We start from the raw sequence: 24,021 nt of genomic DNA, 5'->3' as shown, positions 1-24,021 counted from the left end.
AGTTATAGGAATCACAGCACAACATTCTGTAGCCATTACGTGTACCTAGCCACTCACAGTTATAGGAATCACAGCACAACATTCTGTAGCCATTACGTGTACTGAGCCACTCACAGTTATAGGAATCACAGCACAACATTCTATAGCCATTATGTGTACTGAGCCACTCACAGCTATAGGAATCACAGCACAACGAAGTTTCTTAAGTTCCAAAGCACATGAAACTGAAAAATTAAAAAAGAGGAATGAGAAAGATCCTAAGTCTTTATTGTGCTATAATGTTTATGCAAGTTACAGGCCAATTGCTTTTTAGTGTAAGACAGACAGACATCACCTTAGTCCTAGGGGTTTCACTAGCAGACTGTATTTCTCATTTATAGGAAAAAAAGATAAGGAAAGAAGAGAACGTGGGGCTGAAGCAATTAAAGTCAAATCCGAAATAGGAAAGTGAGAAAAGAAATCCCATATAGGATGTCCTTTCTTCCACCACCTGCTAGGACCTGGGTTGTGCATTGCCTAAGTGTTTCCATTTTTAGGTCTTTTGTGAAGCAATAATCAAAGATATTTAAGGTTTTATCATATATGTTGGCTGGAATGAGACATAGGCAGGACTTGTAAGGGGAAGAGAGCAGTACAAATCTAAGTTTGTAGATTTGTAAATCTAAGTTTGTTCTACCCACATCACATTCTGGGGAGAATCTCTGTTGTTTGAGATTACGGTATTCTACTCGATGCCCCTGATGTAGTACTGCGTGATGCAGCCTAATTCAGCAATGGGCTGTTCATCCCAGACATAGCTATATAAAATAAAATATTATATGTTTATTCCAAGTCAATCTGCCAGCACAGTAGAGTGAGAACAATCATTCACTCTCAGCAAAGCAAGCAATCAGACGCTATTGGCTGCAGCTTTCTCCATAGCTCATCATAATATTCTTCCCTTGTTTAAATGCTCCCCACGATCTGACTGTTGTGTTCCTTCACAGTGTTTTTTCTTCCTGTTGTTAATATCCTGTTTTCTTGCAGTGGGTCACTTTATTTATTAGATAAGTTTGGTATATTTCCAAAGGATAAACAGATGTGATTATTTTAATGGTTAACGTACAGATTGAATGTTCAGTGGTGGTCCTATGGCTGTTTCAGAAGAGCCGAATGGGGTTCACGGTTAGGTCTACCAGGCTCCCTGTTAGAATCATCTAAAGAGTGTTGAGAAGACAATAACATTACCCAGAAGCCTCTTGATGTACTGACAGCAGTTCACAGAGAAAGGATGATGAGGCCATAGTTCCAAGCGGGCTAACTAAAAAGATCCCTTATATAAGAGTGGTTCTCAACCTTCCTAATGCCTCCTAATGCCCCGACCCTTTAATACAGTTCCTCATGTTGTGGTGACCCCCAACCGTAAAATTATTTTTGTTGCTACTTTATAACTGTAATTTTGCTGCCTTTGTGAATCGTAATGTAAATATCTGATATGCAGGATGTATTTTCATGGTTACAAAGGGGTCGCGACCCACAGGTTGAGAACCACTGCCTTATAACATCAGTTCACCGGGTGCTACTATTTCTAATGTGTTATATTCAGTCTGACAGCTCCAGTATCAACTGCCACGCAGTAAGTCAGGGCAATGCTAGCCCCAGCAGCCCCTCTGATTAAAACAACACGAGAGACCCTGAGTCAGAGCTGCCTGGCTAAGTCCAGTCAGCCTCCAAACCCATGAAAAATAAAATGATTGCTGCTGCTTTAAGCCACTGTATTTTGAGGTGACATGTTATGCAGCACTAGATAACTGAAAAGAATATATTTTTAAGTTCTAATCCTGACTCTGCCTCTTGCGAGCTGGATGATGTTAGCCAGGATCTTAAATTTTCCTATTCGTTCACCGTACAGATGTTGAATCTGGACTACTGCAGGTGCTCCATAAATATGGCTCCCCTCTTTTCCTCCCTGTCCACTGACTTCCACTTCTTCTTCCTGCCCTCCTTCCATCCTTGTTTTCCTCTTCTGCTGCCTTTCTCCCCCCCCCCCTTGCCATATAAACCCAACCAAGTGCAGCTGCCTTTGTGACAGATACGTTAGTGCCAGGTGTGGATTTAATTGGACCTTTACTTAGAACGCAGGCAGACAGAATTCAGGATGCATTTATTTTTTTCAGTGGAAACTGCTGAATCACTGGTTCCAAAATCGGCATGAAATATGCTCAGACTTTCCACAGACGGGGTGTGTGTGTGTGTGTGTGTGTGTGTGTGTGTGTGATGTGATCGAGTGCCTTGGGGAAATGGGGTAAACAAATTTTTTAAAAAGGAACGTGTCCATCAGTTCACAGGGAACATTATCTGAATTCAGTTCAGGCGAAGAGTATCTTAAAAAGCAGATTAAAGGAAGTGAAGGCATGAGCAGCACGTTATCTGTAGGAATGACACACATTATCTCCCTGGCAACTGCAGGGTGGCATGCAATTTGGCAATCTACGTTGTGTCATCTTGGATGCCTGGAAGTCACTGTTTCCTATGGAAACAAAGGAAAGAACAACATGAGAAAAAGAGTGCTGATTTTAGTATGCTAGAGAAGTATTTTAGAATCGAGAGACCAGGAGCCTTCCACAGAATAACCAGAACTCTAAATGGCATTAGATTTTCTTTTCATTTATTAGTGCTTTACAGCGGTTCTCACCCTGTGGGTTGCAGCCCCTTTTTAACAATGAAAATACACTGTAGCATTAAGAAGGTTGAGAACCCCTGCTTTACAACGTGAATTAGATCCGTTTTTTTCCTGTGCTGAGCTTTTTATTCATGATCAAATGAGTATTTAAAACATAGGTGCGGACCTTTCAATGCACCTGTATTTAGTGTTTCATAAAAGTCAGGGTCTCAGTTTATGCATATTCATTTATCTGTTCAATCAACAAATATTCCTTGAGAGGTCTATTTGGTGGCAGGTATAATCTAGGCATGAAAGCTATGCAGGTTCTTGTTTTATGTCGTACAATCATTCTGTTGTATCCATGGGATACCATGTATCAAGGCCTCTCTTTATTTGAAGTGAATAAATAATTTTATAAGGATTCACTTAGCCCCAGCTTGAAAACCATATTATAGTGGGAGCTGAGAGTTAGTTACCTGGTTACACAATACTTCGTGGGGCCCTGAGCAGTCTTCATAAAGCCTTTTCTTTGGTGAGTGATTTTGGAAACCTTTCTTAGATACAGTCAACTTGTTTTTGTCAAGAGCCTCCAACTCAATGGCTCTAAAATATTTATAATAGTGACTTACATCGGTATAATTTCATTTGATAGGTCATTTAACTGAAATGGGATGTCTTCAGTGAAGGAAATTCAAATTGCAATATAGCTAGCTAGGATCTAAAAGTTTCCACTTTGATGACATTCAAAAAAGCACCAACATTATAAAATGTTACAAAGGCAGCCTGAAGGGGTGCAGAGGGAGTGGTGGATCACAGCAGAACTACATGGTTTCTCGTGGTTACATGAGATTAAAGCATCATGTCCATGTTGCCAGGATCACCAATGGGATACTGGGATTTTCAGTTTTTTTAATTTACTTTTTGGTCCAAAATAGTGGAGACAAGAACTTGACATTTTCTTTGGAGCAGAAACTTAAGTTTCAAGTGTCAGCTCTTCCCAGGATGCTGTTGCCTCTGTTTGGGGTTTCCAGAGCGTTGCCTTCACTCTTCTTTGTTTGCTTCTGACCTCATTCTAGCAGAAAGCAAGGCTTTTATTAATATTTACATGTATGGGACCTATTCAGGAATAAATGACTTTGAGGCAGACTGCTAATGTCCAACAGAGAATCTCCAAAAGATCCTGCAGGCTGGCCTTCCAAATAGAGACTTCAGGTGCTCCCCGAGCTCGGAGGAGGAGAGGACAAATGCCTCCTTTTGTGATTTCAGTATTAAAATTAACAACCAGATTTCACTTCCTGACTTTTCCTCCCAGAGGGTCTTATTTTACGATGTCCTTTCTAAGAGCAGTATTTCATCTTAGAATTTTCTTGGGTTTGTAGAAATATTCACGGATGATTTAAATAGCATTGCAGCTGTACAGAAAAGCTGTTCTCGTGTGTGCTTTGAAAATCAGCTTTTCAATAAACGATAGCTTTAGAACTATGATTGAGAGGAACGGGAAAACAGTCCTTGTGAACAGGCTATTCCAGCCACTGGCTCCATGTTCCAAGGAGTCTGCAAAAGAGGCTCATGTTTCTCATTGCTTTGCTCCTAGAGAGGCAGGTTGGGGACCATGGATCTAATGCCTTTCCTATTGAATCCCAAAAATCAAGGGGAGGGGGCACATTCAACAGAAGATGCAGCTCCTGTTATGCTCAGTAACGATCATTCAGTTTTACTTTTCAACAGGCGTGTGTATGAAATGGGAAAGGCAAGGCATTTCATTTGGTTATCAGTTAATATTCCAGGATAGACTCATTAAACAGTCCATTAACTATAGTAGTGGTCCAGGAAGTATAATCTGGGTAGAATAAATTACTATCATCTGGTTTTCAAGAGGATTGAAATGTGCTGCTTTTGGCTTTATAGCTTTGCCAAATATGTATTTCCTGAGACACAAACTCAATTTTGCTGTTTTGAATGTACAGGAGGGAATGATTTTGTTGTTGATTTATTTTAATACCCTTTGCTCAGCACTTATTTATTATCTATTCATTCAACTTGTTTTGATTGGGTTCTTCCTAGCGTTTGGTGCTGTGCTAGTTGGTGGGGACAGGGAAACAGCAGGGTGTGGTTTCAGCCCTACACAAACTCACAGTTGGGAGAGGCATTCACACAAGTGTGCTGGAAAAAAGCATTTGGATGCTGGGGGAAGGTATAATGGTCTGGGTTTCAGTTTCTACCATGGGACAACAGGTGAAGGGGGCTGGGGTGTCAAGTTCAACATTTCAGAGGAAGCAGGGTTTAGGCGCCATCTTGGAAATCACGTAAGGAAGACAAAGAAGGTGGTGGGGAGAAGACAGACATATTTACGGGAAGACCCTGAAGCAAAGGGATGCAGCTGACACTTGGAGAATTAAACTAAGACATCTTAGTTCGAGCTCCGGTGTTTTAATGGGATTTTCCCCAAAGCGGAGTCTATTGCAAGGATTTGTAAGCGATTTATCTCTGAGATGATCCATAGGAGCACTGTGAGGAAAGTGAGGGAACGGGAGAAAGGCAAGTGAAGGTCATCACTGGGCAGGTTCCTATAGACATTTGCTGTGTACTCATCATGACCAAGACCCTCGCCCACTATATGACTAACAAGCCTTACTGCTGTTCTGCTTACGAGTGGCAAAGAGTTGGAGCATTTACCAATTATCCCCTGCTGATTAGCTGCGTTCGGGAGTCCGTTTTCTCATTGCTATATACATTTAAGGTGTACGGAATAATGTTTTGACGTATACGTACATAGTGAACAGATAACTACAGTCCAGCTGTCATAACTACCATATCCATCTCTTAACATGGTTATCCTTTTTTTGTGATGAGAACATTTAAACTTTACTCTCAGTGAATTTCAACTGTACAACACACAGTATGATTAGCTGTAGCTCCTGTGCGGTCATTTGGTCTCTGGGACGTCTTCATGGTCCGTAATTGAAACTGTGCCCAGTAAGCAACATCCTTTCCTCCCTGCCTTATCACCGGCAGCCGTCATTCTACTAGCTATGTGTGTGAATGTACATTTTTATTTTTATTTATTTAAAAAAAAATTTTTTTTAATCATAGCTGTGTACATTAATACAATCAGGGGGTACAGTGTGGTGTTTTCAAAAACAGCATGGTACTGGCACAAAAACAGAGAGGTAGATGTATGGAATAGAATAGAGAGCCAAGAGATGAATCCAGCTACTTGCCATTACCTGATCTTTGATAAGCCAATTAAAAACATTGAGTGGGGAAAAGATTCCCTATTTAACAAACGGTGCTGAGCTAACTGGCTGGCGACCTGTAGAAGACTGAAACTAGACCCACACCTTTCACCACTAACTAAGATAGACTCTCACTGGATTAATGAATACATTTTTAGAATCCACATGTAAGTGAGATCATGTGGGAGGTTCCCAACTCCCAATTCTGGTTAAACGTCTTCCCCACCCTAGTCAAGAGCAGAGTGCCCCTTAGGCAGGAAGAGGCAGAAAGCTATTAGCCTCTCTCAAGTTAATTTCTGGGTAAACCAAATGAATATGGACCCGCGCCGAGAGCACCTATTACAGTTACTTGAGGAAGCTGAGAGGAGGGTGTAGGGAAAAAAGTATGGAGATGACGCTGGACTGGGAGGCATGGCCCAGATCATGTGAAAGTTATGTCATGTAACGGTCCCCCCAACATGCCCCCAAACAATCAGGTTCCAATAAAAAGTTTAAAAAAGGAAGAGGCGTGTTTGGATTTACAATGTATCAATGTTATTTTACTGGAGAGTAGAGAGAATGAGTGAGCATGAGGATATCGGGTCTCAGAGTGTTAATAGGCTCTGGAGAAGACAAGTGGGGAACGTGGACTCCCTTGACAGTGGCTCTGGAGAAAAGAGACAGAGTAGGAAAATATCGAGGAAGCTGGATGAAGAGAAAGGAAGGCAGAAGGGGCCAGAAAAACTGAAGTTTTGTGGCTTGGAACGCTAGCTGCATAGTGCACTACTCTCTAAGATCTAGACTACAGGAGAGGGATGTGTGTTTGTTGTATGGTATAAACTCAAATATATTGAGTTATTGGATGTGTATAAACTCAAACATATTGAGTTCATCGGATATGAATAATAATAAATCTGTATATATATTCGACTTTGGACATGGGCAAGAATTTAAGTTCCATAAAGATAAGAATCTGGGTCTGTTCCCCTACTTTGTATTAGCAGAACCAAGAACAGTACCTAGAATACAAATAGGCGCTCAGTAAATATTTGCTGAATAATTGAATGGATGAAGAGGTAAATGAGTGGATTGATGAATGAATAAGTTAAAAGTTTGTTCTGCATCTAGCTCATCTGAATGACGTCTTTTTTGATTTTGGAGTGAAATTTGAGGAGAAGACATTGATCTGATGATATTGATAGAAAAATTGTAATCAAACCCACTGGGCAGGCTCATTCACCTGAAGACTGAGATAACCCAGAGCAGAACCCTATGGAACAATACTTTAGGATTAATTAGGTAGAGGAAGTGCATTCCACATGATCGACTAAGAAGGGTTAAGGGGAACATTACTAGAATGTTGGAATTATGAGAAAATTTAAAGAAACAACAGTGTTAGAAGCTGCTGAGACAATGTGTGACATTTAAAAAATTCCTTTTGGAACAATCCACAGGAGTTTTAAAGGAAAGATGGGGGGATTCAAATAACAGTGGATTGAAGAGTGAGTGACAGATGAAGAAGTGGAAACTGTAATCATAGACTTTTCATCAAACTGTCCTGGTAGATAGTTCCTAACAACTCGAGGAGTTTCAGAAGTTATCTTCTGTAAGGACAGGAATTTGGGGCTGTTCTTCACTGTATCTCCAGAGCCAAGGAGAGTGTCTGAAACACAAATACGTACTCAATAAATACTTGTTGTATAATGGAATGAATAAAGTGATGGCTGGATTATAAGGAATGACTTTAAGACAGTGGTTCTCAACCTTCCTAATGCTGCAGCCTTTTAATACAGTTCCTGTGGACCCACAGGTTGAGAACTGCTGCTTTAAGACATCTGAATGATATGCTACTGAATATATGAGTTTGCTTATTTTTATAATCTGAAAGGAATTTTTAGCATATTATATATTTGAGACAGTACAAATATTTTTAAGTTGCTAATACAACTAAATAAAATAATACCTGCAGGGCTCTTGATGTTATGTCTTGATTGAAGCAATCATGAGCCCAAAGGAAACCTTTTAAATCTTGGATCCCTTAATTACCTCTTCCTATAGTTGGCAGATCTGAGCAAGCGGGTTTAGCCAGTTATTAGCACTGCTGCAAGGAATGGAGCTGATTATGCCCGGTTAGGAACCGTAAATAAGATTAATTTTGAGCCGGGCACAAAATATAGGTTCTTCACGTACTTCCAAAATTTCCTGAGGTAGAAAGTTACAATATTTATTTAATTTAGTTCTGCTGAAAAGATATAGTGAGTGTGGAATTAATGGAGAATTCTGTAGTAATATTTTATAGGGTCTATCCACGTGCGAGATTATTTCTGAAAACCATTTAGTATGGAGGTTGGCTCCTAAAAAGTGCTCAATACATTTTAGAAAGATATGCAGGATAGAATGTGAAATAGGAATATTTAACAAGTATCAACCATGTGCCATGTGCTAAGCACTTAGTGGATACTGTTCCACCAATAATGCTAAGAAGCAGTTACTGTTCTTTTCCTTCTTGTAATCAGGAGCAATCTTCAGCACAGGGAGTCTGAGAAACTTGCCCAAGGTTACACAGCTAGTAGTTAGTAGAGTTCAAAACTTGAATAGACCTGATTTCAGAACCTACGGTTCTGACCTTGGTTTTTAACTACTATGGACTGCCATGCAGGTATGATAATGAATGATAACGAGATCTGATAGTTTTTGATGTCAGGATTTATTTCGTAGATGTTTCCAGAGGGCACACTTCCCTTGCTGCCTGCCAGACATCCGGGTCTTCTCGTTTCCGGCCTGCCTGGCTGCAGTGGTGATCTTGGCAGTGTACGTTAATGTGCTGATGCGCCATTTGCCATAAATTGCAACTCAGCTACTGGTTCAATTCATGCTAAATTTGCAATCTGCCTTTACTGAAGTGCAAAATTGGCTTTCTTGTCATAAAGTGGTAGAACATGCAAAATAGTCTAATACCTTATTTTGTAGCTCGAGTAAGATTAGCTAGACTCAAGAGAAAGTTTAGAAATTTTTCACTTTGGATGAACAGCTGTTTCAGCACGAGAGCCTTATTAAATGCCAAATGGTTTTGATAATGTTCCACTGGAAACTATGGCTGATGGCATGTGGCATAATCCTCAGGACAAGTGAAATTATTTCCTGGAAGACACCCAAATGGCTTCAGCTATTTGGGGGCTTTCTGTTTGACAACGTAAGTGCTACTAACCAGTGTCACAGAAGAACTTGAATTTGTTCTGCTGGTTGAATGTACTGTGTCGCTGGAGATAGAGTGGATTTGTAATTCATTGTGCTAACAAAATAATTCAACATATACTTATGACCAATTGACTATGCTTCCATTTTTAAAGATTAGGGGAGGGGAGTTTTCACAGTGGGTGGGTTAGTCAGTCTTTTTCTGCTGTGTGTTCACATGTACATGCTCTTACTTCATACATACAAGCAGTGCTGAACTTGATGGACTTTAATTATCTATAGAAAATTACATGTGTGAAGAATCATTTTCAAGTCAGAAACTAGAGCTAGTGCTCATGTGGAAACTTTCGCTGGGTTACAAACAGAGCTGAAATTGCAGTGCCCCATGCAACAGGGAGAAAGTGTGTCTATCAGTCTTACTGTATGTCTTGAATAGTCAATTATTAAACAGCATTTTAAAATGCTGTATTCAAAGCTAAGGAAGAATTTGTGGAAGAAAGTTGGGGATTAGATTTCTTCTTGAAGAAGACAATTAGAATATTTTTATCATAAGAAGAAGCAGATTTGAGTCGCATTGTAGATTTATTTTAAAATAACTAAAAGAGAAAGTTTCTCCAATTAAAAACAACTTTGCTCAGCTAGATTGAATTTGTTGTAAAGATACAGCTTCCTGTAGAATAAAACACCAACATGTGAGCCTATGTATAAATATTTATTTAGGCCTGAATGGAGAGGGTATTTGTGATACAAAATAATATTTATTAGCACTTTATGACAATGGAGCACAAAATAAATAGAAGAAATATTATGGATGGGCATAAGAACAATCAGTAAGAACTCCAGAGCAATTTTCACATGCACTGGAAAGAAAATTATCTAATCCGAGAAAGATTTTTCTTGTGGTATACAAAGAATTAGTACAATGTCTAGCTTCTAGCAGAAACTAAGTCAAATCAGAATCTGATAAAGCAAGGTGTTTACAAATGTCACTCGTGAGTTGTTGTAGATATATTTCAGGCAAACTCTTTCTTGTTTTTTTTTTTTTTTTTTAAATTCCATAAACACGTACTTGCTATTGCAGATGGCCTCCTAAAGTGGTTGAATATGACTTTAGGATTCAAATCATGACTCCAACACATTTTAATTGTGTGACGTGGAGAGAGGTACCCAACTTTTCTAGACTCCAGTGCCCTTATTTGAAAAATGAGACTATTACGACCACCTCATAAATTGTGGTAACTATGTGAGATTATTTCTGGAAACCATTTAGTATGGAGCTTGGCTCCTAATAAGTGCTCAATACATTTTAGAAATGTGGATGTTTCAAGATTTCTGTCTGGAAAGTGAAATGATCAGATTTAATTATGTTAGAACAGAAGGTAAAGCATTGTCTTAATTGTTCATTTTAAAAGAAAATTAGAGTAAGAAGAGAAAGGGGAAATTTTCAGAATATCCTCAAGGGTACTAACCATTTTATGACACCACTGAGAAAGAAACCTTTCAATTTTTCTTCCTCTCCCATCAGGCATTTTTGTCCCCTGTCCTGTACTTCCTCTTTTACCTGATTAAACCTTATTCATCTTTAATATCTCAATTTAAGCATCACTTTCACAGAAAACCTTTTCTAGCTCCCAGGATAGGTAATGTACTCCCAAGTTTTTCTAATTTTTCTTCATGACACTGATTGATTATTATAATTTTTATGATTCCTAGTAGAAATTCCAGGGAAGATATTATTTTCCAACTCTATACTCCCAATGCTCAGAAAAATAACTTGAAAAATTAGGTACTCGATGTATATTTGCTGAATGAATGAATGAAGGGTTTGAATCATTGTCTTTAATGAGAAATTTATTGCTTATGACCTTACCTGTGTGTTCCATTACCCACTTGATCTGGGTAATAAGCTCCCACAAGAAATGTAGCATGGGATTTGAGCTTTTCTCTTTCCATAAAAATGAATCTATTCATGTTATTACAAATGTTTATATTCAGTAGGCAAACATTGTCTAGAATTCCAAAGAAATTCAGCAAAATTCTTAGCTCATCAATGACTCCCTTACCCTGCAGAGCTATGATCTTAAAAAAGGATTTGGCGGATAACGCGTGAGGTGTGGGATTTTTTTTCCCCAAGCAGATCCAGTCTTGATAAATGATTGGTTTTTAGACAGTGCCCTTATTGCCTTTGCTGATGCAGAAAAAACTGTGACTCAGCCTACTTGCTATGCCAGTCTCCTATAGAGTTGGCACGGCCTTGACTCTGTCTAGATGGCTATTTATCATAGCACAATTTCATTATGATCAAATCATATCAAGTCTATATTAAGAAGAAAGCATTGTTCAAATATTGTCTGAGATTGAATGTAATTTTCTGAATATTCTGAAGCTGAAGCAAACAATTTGCACAGGAGGATGTGGATGCTTTAAAGGTGAATTCATTTGGCCATCCACGCTAGTTTTGGAAACCTAGTACGATTTCTTTTGCCATATTTTATTGTATATTAATTCCACTTTTAAGAAATAAGAATTTTTTTAATTGTTGGGGATTCATTGAGGGTACAAGATGTGTCACACACTGAGACCCCACCACCTCCCTCCTTCCGTCTCTCTGCTCTCCTCTTTCTCCACCCCGACTGTGTCATTAATTGACATTAATTGTCCTCATATCAAAATTAAATACATAGGATTCATGCTTCTCCACTCTTGGGATACTTTACTAAGAATAATGTGTTCCATTTTATTCTTATTATAAGATGTGAAAAAGAAAAGTTATGAATTATTGTTTTAACGACATTTTTTAGTATTTAAAGGAATACATGCTATGAAATCCAAAATGCACAGATATGTACACATTTACACAGACACATATTTCTTCACACTAAGAGTCATAACCTGTAGGGAGATGAAAACATTGAAGGAAAAGTCTTGGGTGGACGAAGTAGGAGCTGAATAAAGCTAAGACCAAACTAGAAAGTTAAACAAAAGCTTCAGTAACTGAATTCCTTTGATTTGGGTTAAAAGAGCTGAAAATAACTCAGAAATTACCTGGAGGAATCTTGAACTAGGCCGTTTTGACTGTTTAGGAAGGAGCTGTAGATGCCCGCTAGCGGGCATAGAAGTAGTTTCTTTAATCAGGGCCAAGTAAAAATAATAAAAAGAAATTAATATTTAGTTCTTGTCAAAAACACTTTTCCTGCATGTCTTGTATGTTGGTTCTACCTGTGGTCTGGCGGTTACCGGAAAAGACACCCATTCAGTGAAGAAGAGGGCGGAGCAGACTGGGACCAAGGAAAAAGCTCCAAAGGAGAGAGAGCAATAAGGTTGTTAGGGTTTCATAGTTTTTACCCCCCATAGGGAAATGCTAATAATCTTTAAAGTCCATGTGTCTTGAATTTAATTTTATTGAAGTTAGACTATTCTTTTAGCCTATGATGCTGCCATACCAAAATACTGGCTTAAATGCAGACCGGCTGACTTCAATAACAGAAATTTGTTTTAGTGCTGGAGGCTAAAAAGTTACAGATCAAGCCTGCAGCAGGTTTGGTTTCTGGTGCTGGGTTTCTTCTTGATTTGTAAACAGTGACCTGTCACGGTGTCCTTATATAGTAGAGAGATAAAGATATAGATAGTTATCTGGTATTTCTTTCTCTTTTTTGAGGTCACTGATTTCATTGGACAGAGATCCACCCATGATTTCACTTTACCTTAAGTCCCTTTTCAAAGGCTTTATCCCCAACAGAGAGTTAAGACATTGGTATATGAATCTGGGAGAAGAACTTTCAGTCCATAGTAATGATCATGACTCTGTAATATTCCCATTTGTGGCCTTCCCTGACATTTGTTTTTTTCTGCCATCCCTAGTCTGGAGGCCTTCACTGTCCCATTTTCTCCTTCCAGTTTATATTGAGAGTCCTTTTGATGCTATAATTGAAATGAGAGATAAAGGGGGAATGTGACACGATAGTGCCAGATCAATACATTACAATATAGTCACAGATACAACTCTTTTTTAATATCCCATTATTTTTAGAAAGTTGGCCAGCCAAACTGGGTTGCTGGTGTTGTAATTGTGAGCCTGTGCCCTGGGTATGTGTTTTCATAGCAGAATGAAGTGTGAATAACATCTCGCAGGTTGGAATTGCAATGGTTTCTACAGTTTTTGCTGCTTTCCTGATGACCAGTTTCTAGATTTTATGAACAGTTAGTAAAGTCCAAGAAAAGAGAGACAGGGATCTGGTATGGGATACAGAAGATTCCCTTCTTAAATACATAAATAAACTATATTGTTTTTAGACATTGAGAACACTTGTAACTAGTTTTTTCTGTATGGAGCGTGACGTTTGGTTGTGATAGCTATTTCACTTAACTGAGTGGCAGGCGCAGAGGAACCCTTCAGCAAAGGTGAGTTCTTGTTTCTTTCCTAAACAACTTTCTATACTTGACACGTGCATAACATGGAAGATTCACTCCATTGTTAATTCTGACTTTTACTGTCAATAAGTATTTTGATTTTGCCTTGCAGTTTTTGTTACTTTTCCTTTATTTCTCCTTTCAGCCAGCAACGTCCTTTCCACCTCTGACTTCAGCATAGACTGTTCTTGGCTTCAGTGGTCATTTACCTTTCTAAGAATTAGAAACAGTGGCCATATTTTTATAGGCATATAGAATTGTCTTCTAAGATTGTGTTTCCTATAATTATTCCTGCAATGTGTCTTTTTTTGGAGGCAGAATCTTATTATCTGACCTCAGCTGGGTTATTTCTACATAATAGTCATTTGATAGCTACTGTGGGCTGGACAATGTGCTATGAGCTTTATGTGTGTTATCTTATATATTCATTAAGAGAAAGATTATTATTCTTGTAGCTGAATTTGTCATAGCTAGTTAATGGCAAATTCAGTATTTGTCTGATTTGGGAACCCATAATCCTAACCAATCAGCAAGTGGTTTTCGATTTCTGATCCCTGGATAACTGGAAATAACATAACTAATGAATACAGTTTCCTGCAAATGGGGCCTGAAGCTGAGTTTTTAACTAGCTCCCAGGTTATTCTTATAAACACCTTGAATGACTATAATACTGGTTTTCTTTATAGAGTGAGAGAAGAGCCATCCAGCTTAGTGTTTGGATTTAAATAAAAAGAGTAAAGTGTCCTTTGCCCTTTCTCCTCCCCAGTGTGATGTTGGGAGCATTTATGAGAGCGGCTCTGGGCATGATTCCAGGGAGCATTTGGACAAGTCTGCTTAACCAAGCTGAGAACTGTTCTGAGTAGTGAAGTTTCCAAAAAAGTGGTTTCCTCCACTGGAGCCATTTATCTAATATAGAAAACAGTTACAAATAAAAGGAAACCCTAGGAAGCCCTGTGACACAGGACCATGGATTCACACAGCTTAAAGAAATTCTAATGTTTTAAACTTTCACCTCTAAATAAAGGCAACATAAAGGAATTCTTGAAGATTTCTTTTTTTCCCAGCAATTCCAAAAAGCAAACAAAAATTTATTGTCCTTGATACTGGAAGTAACACTTCTGTGGCTTACGTAAGTACAGACGTGGTATCACATGTTAACATGCAATACAATAAATAGGGATCGGAAGAAACGAAATTCAATAAGTAGGGATTTCAGTATTGGTGTCTCCACATTTGGAGCTCAGGATATGATAGAATCCCTTGGCAACTATTAAAAAATATTTCACATGTTGATTTGGAGGTGGTGCTTTTCATTTTTACATGGTAGCATTTTCTAAAAATGCTATTAATAGTCTTCATTACATTAAGACCTTGAGGTTTAGTTTCAGTCCGTCGACTAGACTTGTTCATTTTCTTATTGAGTAAGATGTGTGGCTACTTCTGAAGTCCTGTCCAGATGGCCTTGGATGAATGTCCTTACATTATTGGATTCTTTGTGTGTGTGTGTGTGTGTGCGCGCGCGTGTGTGTGTGACTCATTGATATCCTAGAAGATAAACTTGTTCATTATTAGCTTTGCTGGTTTTTAATTTAGAAGGGTTAAATTACATTTCATTAAACTTCATTAGCTTCTCAAGCAAGCAATGTGAATGTAGCCGCTTGCATTCTGCAAGCCTGATCTTCATCATTTTATCTCATTTCTGCAGAGGAATATGTTGAGATGAATATTTTTTTGCAGTTGATAATACTTCTTTAGAAACCATGTCAGATCACAGTCGTGATTGATAGATCACTTGGATCTGCCCCAGTTTGCCTGTTGCTGCTTCAATTCCTTGGTTCTGTTTGAATCCGCCACCACCTCACATCTCTTCCCTTGCTGCGGGCTATTGTGACTAATGACAAAATGATTTCAAACTCAATCATTTTTTAAAATTCAAATGAGGCTTGGTGCTTTTTGCTGGTTTGAAACCACTGAGTGTTTACTGAATACTGATGGAGCCACCCAAGTCTTCACACTCTGTGGGAAACAAAACATCACTCTGACTGACACATTAGTTGCTCCAAAATGTGTAGGTTGTGTGAGTATTATTCCTAGTTAGTCCTGTGCCGTATTAGGTCAGCAGATCCCTTAATCTCTGGTGGTTTCTCATCCTGGGAAAGGACAACTACTTTTTACATGGTAGACCTCAAGACGTAACTATAAAATAACGTGAGAATCATTTAACTGCTTGTCAGAGAGCAGAGATTTCACCCTCACGACAGTCACTTTCTTTTAAGTAGAGTCTGGTGTATGGAATATTGAGACTTCCTAGGCATTTTCCATAAGACTTGAGATGAAGTCAAGATAACAGGGAGCTGAGGCTGAGGCACTACCTACATTGCTTTGCTTTCTTTCTTTTGTTTTTATACCTTGCTGCACCTGGTGTGTAGGGCTGGCATGCTCACCACTGAACTACGGCGCCCAGCTATGACTTTCTGTTAAAGAAATATATGTCCCATAGACAAAGAAGTACAAAGACAAAATTTTTGACACTTTCTCTTTAGCTATTTTTTAATTTTTAAGAGACTAAGTCTTACTTTGTTGCCCAGGCTGATCTCAAACTCCTGCTCATACATGTCCCTGCCACTTTGACCTCCCAAAGCGCTGGGATTATGGGTGTGAGTCACCCTTCCTGGTCTTGCTTTCTCTGTAATTTTGTAAAAAGGTCTTGATTCTGCATGAGATCTATTTCAATACAACTGGTCAAATATGAAGTGGTGCCTATCGTGTGCATTGACCTGGAGTGATTGATAAGATGGTATTTATACCTTAGCCCATTACTACTTTTAAGCTGGGAATAAAAGGATTTGGTCTTGTGTCAGACAGTCATGTTGAAAGTTCTGTTCACCCTTCTCCCTTCAACCTCACAAGGCCTCTTGCTTCACTGATTCTTTTTCTAATCACCTTACTCCAATTCTATCTTTTTTCCTTAGGCTTTCCTTTTTCTCCAGGCATATTCTTCAAACATATGCTTTTAATTATTTGATATTTATAACTTCTCCTACAGTAGATGTTGTCAGAGTATAATTTAAAATCATCAAAAACATGACTTACACAAATAATTAATGGACATATGTCAAAGATTTGTTCAATTATTAATTAATGAGGGAACCACTTAGACGGTACAACTGGTTCAAAGTCTTTTAGAGAAATGGCTGTGTATATGCATTTCAGTGAAAAGAATACTACACTCAGATTTCTAGATGACTTATAGAAGTGCTAAATACACTGTCTGGAAATAAAACCATAACCTTTTGTGGTCTTTTCTGCTAGACAAGAATCTATAAGTTTTTTTTTCACAAGTTATTATGTTAACTTTACTCTGTTTGAGTTCTAATACAATATTACATAGCAAAATCAAACTCAAGTAAATTCTCCTAGAGACTTAATATTTAGGGGGTTTCTTAAAGAATGGTTTATTATGATGTTGAAAGGACATGCAGTATTTTTTCTGACTTTCAAGTCTTGAATACTATTTTTTAACTATATTTGACTATTACAAATACTTGATTTACTCAAATATATAGGTGCAGTTTGCTAAGTTCAGTGAGGCTTCCTTCTAACTTGGGAGGACTGTAGGGTGACCCAGAACAGACCCTGGAGGCAACTTGATGTATGATTTTCGGGCAATCATGGCCTTTCTGTTCTTATTTTTCTCTACTGGAAGATGAGGAAATGGAATAAGTTGATCAGTAAAATCCCTCCTCCAGTTTTAAAATATTTTAATTCTCAAAGAATTAAATTATGAAGAGTAAAATATCTTGGGCCTTCAGTAGTGTGTGGATTAGGCAACAGTGCCCCCTACAGGTCCTCTGTGAGTTCTGGGCAGGCCAACCTTAGAATTATCCTAGAATGTTGGGACAACTTTCCCCTCAGAAGAGGTTTGGCAGCACCTCCTGTCAGAATCCTTGATTTAATTAGCTTGTATATATTATCTGTTGCCACAATAATGCTTCATAACAAGCAAACACAATACTTCTGAAACATACAAGAAATATTTCTTTTGCTCTTAAGTTTATGGGTCATCTGGGAAGTTCTGTTGATCTTTGTTAGGCTTGGTTGAGAAGTTCATTTGCTCTTAGTGGGACAGATTTGTGTGTCTAGAGTCAGCTGGCTATTGAGTGATCCATGATTACTAGGATAACTGGCTCTGCTCTGAATGATCTCCCAACCTCTAGTAGGCTGTCTTAGGCCTGTTTTTATGATACAGTGGCAATGCTTCAGGAGGGCATGGAAACCAGCAAGAACTCTCAAGGACAAGACTTGGAAATGACACGCAGTATCACTGGCCAAAGATGGTCATTAAGCAGGTTATGGGGAAATTAACTCCATCTCCTGATAGGGGAAGATGTATAAACCCACATTACACAGGGCATAAGCATAGGGGGAGATGATAAATTGTTGACACTTTGGTAACCAGTATATCATACAGAACATGATTCACAGAGTTTCAGGAAGAATGTTGGTCTAGAGGAAAAGAAGAACTTAAATATTCTTGCACTTTGTTCTGGGGTACAGGTAAGTTACTTGGAGTCAGTTTGATCTTTCAGTCTTACTCTTAAAATTCAGGATCAGAGCAGTGTTTAGAGCTATTTTTCTATGCTATTGAGGCAACACTGCTTTGAGTGCTCTATCAAATGCTGCATGAATGGTGGCATTTTGTTGTCCCACAGGTGGGGACATGCCTATCCCTGGCTTTGTGCCAGCATCAGACAGTTGGTCCTTGGCCTTTATACTTACTGCACACTCATAAACTGCCCTGTGCCTATTTAGTGAGAACTCTCTTCAGATGTCAGGAGTTCTCTCTTTGTTCTGTGTTCTCCTCTCTCGTCCTTTGTCCTGTCAACTCTAACTGCCTTCGTCTCCCAGACTCCCCACCCCAGCTCCTCAATTCGGGGGATCTGGCAGCTTTTCTAGGGTTCTCCTTCTCTGTGCCACAGCAGGAAAACCTTCTCAACGCTGTTTCTTCCCTCTTGGTGACTGTAGATCTATCTTGTCCAGTGTCTTCAAAGTGATAGTTGTTTTGTTGTATGTTTTCTCCTTTTTTTTTTTTTTTTTAGTATTTTCAAGAAATGTATGTCTCTTCACTTTAGCAAAAATTAGAAGTCTGTCACTTAATTTTGGCTGGAATTGGAAGTCTCCAATCCTTATCACTTACTGTTAGGAAAAATGAAGATTTATAAAGATCATGGACAACCTAAGTTTTAATGAAAGAATGAATTGTAATGTAAATAACTGATATGCAGGAGACCCCCCCAAAGGGGTCGCGACCCACAGGTTGAGAACCACTGAATTAGGCAGTACTTTGTTAAGCACTACTATCAGAATGTAGTTGAAAAAAATATATTTCCTTATTGTTTTTCTAATTCGTTCTTTTTTACTATCTTCCCTTCTCTGACTATTTAACATTTTGTCGCTGTTTAGTTCTTAAATATATCTTATTTTTTGCTATATTTTTGATTGTATCCTGTGTGCCTATGTATCTTATCTTGTCAATGATAGTAGATGATCTTTTAATGTTAGGGATATACCTTTCCTTCTTTATGTTCTTCACTATGTTTGTAACATTTTAAAATTAATATTAATCAATTAATTATTATCCTATTTTGTAACAAGAGTTCCAAAATCTAAGGATTAATTAGGCCAGAGGTTCTCAGCCTTCCTAATGCCATGACCCTTTAATACAGTTCCTCATGTTGTGGTGACCCCCCAACCATAAAATTATTTTCATTGCTACTTCATAACTGTAAGTTTGTTACTGTTATGAATCGTAATGTAAAGATCTGATATGCAGGAGACCCCCAAAGGGGTCACGACCCACAGGTTGAGAACCACTGAATTAGGCGGTGCTTTGTTAAGGAAAGGTGCAGGGTAAGTAATGGCTCTTCAGCTTTCAGGTTTAGAGTTTGGTCTAGAGTTTGCTTTCAGCTGTCTCCACCGACTTTTGGTGCCATTCGCTAGGCTGCAATTTCTCATTAGCTCAGTCGCAAGCTGCTTAGAAGAATGCCGTAAGCTGATGTGAAGGGTGTTCTCTACACCTCTTGGAGTTGGCATTTACCCTGCGTGTCATGAGGATGTGTTTTTCCTCCACTCAGTGATTGACTGTGAACTCATAATTCATAAGAATATCAAATGTGGATTGAACTCTTTCAACATGCTTGAGGGGTATAGGACTAAAAAAGGTCATATTTGGGGCAGCGCCTATGGCTCAAAGGAGTAGGGGGCCAGCCCCATATGCCAGAGGTGGCGGGTTCAAACCGAGCCCTGGCCAAGAATGGCCAAAAAAAGAGATCATATTTGTAGAATAAACCTTTGTCTCTAAAGTGAGCTCTCCATTAATTGTACATGATTTACCTACCTTATGTATTACCATCTGTGAATTGTCCTCTGAGGCTGGCTCCCCCCTGTCGCCCATATATGAGCTATTCTCTCTCTCTCCTCCCCCTATTTCTCCATCTCTTCATGCACCACTTGTTTTATAAAACGGCAGTGTGAAAAGGTATGGAAAGTAATTACAGTATAACCTTAACATAACTTAGAATAATCATAATTAGGGAGGACAAATTATTCCAAAAAATTATAGTATAGTCTAAAGTCAAGCATGACTATTTAAGGGATCATCTGAGCAATTGTCTTCTTTTGTTAAATGAATAATCTATACTTGACTCTATATACAAATGGACATATATATGTTATTTATTGAGCCTGTCAAAGTTACACGGAAAATTAACTTTACTTGTATATCATACAGCTTTATTAAAATATAATCTTTTTCTACCAGTAGGATGTGATGGAAAACAGGGAATTACATTTTGATTTAATCAGTCTTTATTGATTAATGGTCTGGATTCAGATATATATGCAACTATTCAGTGGTGCTGTTTATATGTCTATCATAATATTTTATTGAAACTTATTTTTTCCTTTGTATTTTCATCATTGATTCTGGTGAAAAACTAAAAAGTGTCAGGATTTTTATAGTAAATGTGTATGATTGTCGAAGATTCTTCATGAAAATAAATTTCAGGGAATTGGAAATCAAAGTTTTTGGAGTTTTTTCTAAGGAATATTGCACATATACGGGTAGTTGTTACTGTTGTTATACTGTGCACAGAATTAGATATACTTCTTGTTTACAGACAAATGTGTAAAATTCTTTGAAATATATATGACATATTAGAATATTATTTACAATTAAACTGAACAAAGAACTTGTACATTTATAGAAACTTTTAAAATAAAATCAAGTATAGCCTTAGTTTCTAGATGTAACAACCTAATCTTTCCACAGATTTAAACTCTGATTATTTATAAGAATGTATCCTATTTTGAAATAGAAGATTTTTGATTCATAGTTTTAGATATATGCACTTATCTTGAGGTATTTTAGTGCTTTTTATCAAGCTGAAGGTCTAACAACTATTAATAAATGTTTATTTTATGGAAATAACTAGCTTTATATGTTTTGATCCTTGCAAATTTTGTGCCAATCTGCATAGAAATACACAACCAATGCAATTTTTAATATGCCTTTACAGAATACAAGTGGCAATTTGAACATGAGAAAAAGGACAAATGCTTTGGTTCACTCTGAATCTGATGTTGGGAACAGAATTGAGATGGGAAATCATTCGAGCAAATCTTCCTTGGTTGTTCAAGAATCTTCTGAAGCCACACCTCGGTCTTACTTAGCTTCCAGTCCAAACCCATTCAGCCGTGCAAATGCTGCTGAAACTATCTCCGCTGCAAGAGCGCTCCCCCCCGCATCTCCTTCTACTTCTAGCCAGACTGGGCCTGTGTCCCGACGAGCTTCCCTGGGAGTTGCTGCAACTCAGCGTTTGTTTGGCTCGAGACTGGAGAGGATTAAGACCACAGTCAACACCACAGGGGCTGCTGGGAAATCCTCAGCCGCCGCCCCTCCCTCGGCTCCACCACCTTCTGGATCTGGTACAAGTAAAATAGACAAATATGCCCGGATTCTCTTTCCAGTCACATTTGGGGCATTTAACATGGTCTATTGGGTGGTTTATTTATCTAAGGACACGATGGAAAAATCAGAAAGTCTAATGTAATTTTTTTTTCTACAGTAGTTTGCTTAAAGATGATGAAAATGCAGACTGTCTTTTAAAATGTTTTTAAATATAAATAATTATTCTTTACTAAAATAAAAATTCTGTGTAATTTTTCCATTTAAAAAATAGAAGCCAGTTATTGGGAGAGTTAATTCCTCAGTAAAGACAAGGTGCCTCAGAAAGATTTAAAAAGAACTCAGCATCCAAATTAGAACACAGATCATCTTGGAAAGTTGGGACCAGGGCAATAGGGCTATTAGAGATATGGGGTGCATATTTTTGCATTGAAATTTGAAAACAGACTCTGAAATTTTTTAAAATAACCTGTGAATATTGACTAACCACCCTAAGTTTCCCAGTGGCACTGCCCTTAACCAGAATCGTTAAGCAGATATTACATGCAGCGACCCTTGGATATCCTCTTAGTAGCTACAAGAAATGGAATTTTCTCGTTAAATGAAACATCAGTAAAAGGAAAATGGAACAAAACAGACACATCAATAGAGTGAAACTTCTGTTGCATCAAAAACGAAGATATAGACCCAAGAAAATGCGTTCCCTTTCATATGTTGGGCAAACAGTACTAAACAATTGACTTGAAATTTTATGCTCTCAGCCAAAGTTTAACTCATTGTGTGGATTCTTTTTCATAGCAGTTCCTTCAGTTATGTATCCATTCACTACATAGTTATTAAGAGCCTACTGTGTTCCAGCCACTATGCTAGACACTGTCTTCCTAGGAAAGCTCTATCGGCTTTCCCTACAATATTACTTAAAAAGTAGACCAGTCGATGCATGCCAAAGAACCATCAACTAGCAGAAGACATTGCATTCTTTAGTGAAGGACATTCATTTAGAGTCTGATGACATACTCAAAATAATTGTTTCTTCTATATTGATAAGAGATAACAAGTGTATTGTCCATCTATCCACTCTGAGATAAGTACATGTTAGTACAACTTCAACAAATGGTTTTCAAAATACAAAGAGAATGTGGTACAGATTGTTTTGTAAGTGGAAAGCACCGTGTGCCTGAAAGTAAAGATCCGGGCACTGGCAGACTCCCTAGATCACCTGTCTCAGATTTTGATCAGAATCACATAATAGAATTTGAGCAGTATTATCAGAAATAGGAACTCCACACAGGCTTTGAGATGCTTTTCCTAACCCAGATCTATATATTAGCTGGGGAAATGCTAAGGCTCTTGACGGTTTTGTGTCCACGTTTTGTATTTCTGGGCACTTTTCGTGTTTGTTTTCTGAGTGTTTCATAACCAAGGTGAGTATTTTAAAATTAAAGGAGAAGCAAAGGAAAGGAATGAAGGGGAAAAAAGTCATAGGTGTGGGGTAGGATGCCACTGACTGTGATTCAGTTTATCAGGATTTTCACGTCCTGACTTTCATTAGGAAAGCTTAATGACTTAATTGAATTTGTGCAGCTGTCTCATGCAACTCAATCCAGGTCTGTTTTTGTTCTGGTTGTGTCACTTCCGTATCTTTCTTCTATCCTTTTCACGACCTGCTCTGGAGGCCTGTGAATGAATGTGTTCGAAGTGACCATTTTGCTAGAAATGACCACTTTGTAAACAGGATATCTTATTTTTTTAAGAAAGAAAGGATTAATTGGCATCAACTTTTCAGTTATTGCATAGCCTTGTAATGGTTGTACATGAGTCCTGTAAAACGTGAAAATGTCAACTATTAATTGGGAGTCATATCTGAGAAGTCTCTCTTGGCTATCTCTCTAGGTATTTCACAGAATCAGGCTGAATAATGCTCTAGAAATCACCCAATCCAAATCCTCATTGAAAAATTGATTCCAGTAAAATGAAGTCCAGTAAAATCTGTATATATGTATAAATTTAATAAAGAATACTTGTACAGAAAAGTTTATCATAAATTATTTCATGAATGTGAATAGATTTCTGGCCTTGAGGATAATGCTAAGGATTACAGTCGGAAGCTATGCTAGTTCATTATTTTAATGAAATGATTTAGTTCTTTGGCAAGGAACACTGAATCTTTGCTTATCTGTTGGCCTAATCTTAATAAATATTTCTTTGGCTTCCTTTTTTAAACAATATTCTTCTCTTATAAATTGTACAGGTTTAAAGAGATAAAAATAAATGATTTTAGATTTATAGACCAGGGGTCCGGGTGAACTCAGTGTTTTTTTCTTACCTTTGCATATGAAGATTTAAATAAATCAAGTGGCTGAACAAATAAAAAGGACAAAATTAACCAAAGGTTTTTAATTGTTAATTTGAAGAATAATTCAATTAGAAAGTCTAATTATTAGTATAAAAAATAAATTGTTTCACTTGCACAAAATGTTTATAATAACGTGTGGTTTGTTTTCCCTAACTGGATTTCATCAAATTCACTCGCTGATTTTTTTATTTTGTTCATCACTTTAATCTTCCCATTAACTCAGAGGTATATTGAG

General features: G+C 37.9%; 1 protein-coding gene across 3 annotated transcripts in view; it reads left to right on the top strand.

Annotated features, from left to right (window-relative positions):
* The window catches only part of GABRA4 (gamma-aminobutyric acid type A receptor alpha4 subunit), a 68,855-nt gene extending 47,280 nt beyond the window's left edge, over positions 1-21,575 (top strand). For all 3 annotated transcript variants that reach the window (XM_012808087.1, XM_012808086.1, XM_003794586.2), the window contains one exon: positions 21,042-21,575. In XM_012808087.1, the coding sequence (XP_012663541.1) occupies positions 21,042-21,575 (534 nt within the window). The remainder of the gene's footprint in view (positions 1-21,041) is intronic.
* The last annotated feature ends 2,446 nt before the right edge of the window (positions 21,576-24,021 follow it).

Source organism: Otolemur garnettii, unplaced genomic scaffold (genome assembly GCF_000181295.1).
Source record: "Otolemur garnettii isolate 467f Iridium unplaced genomic scaffold, OtoGar3 scaffold00083, whole genome shotgun sequence".
Classification (NCBI taxonomy): Eukaryota; Metazoa; Chordata; class Mammalia; order Primates; family Galagidae; genus Otolemur; species Otolemur garnettii.
The sequence above is the reverse complement of the archived record's forward strand: the minus strand, read 5'-3'. Positions and strand labels throughout refer to the sequence as shown.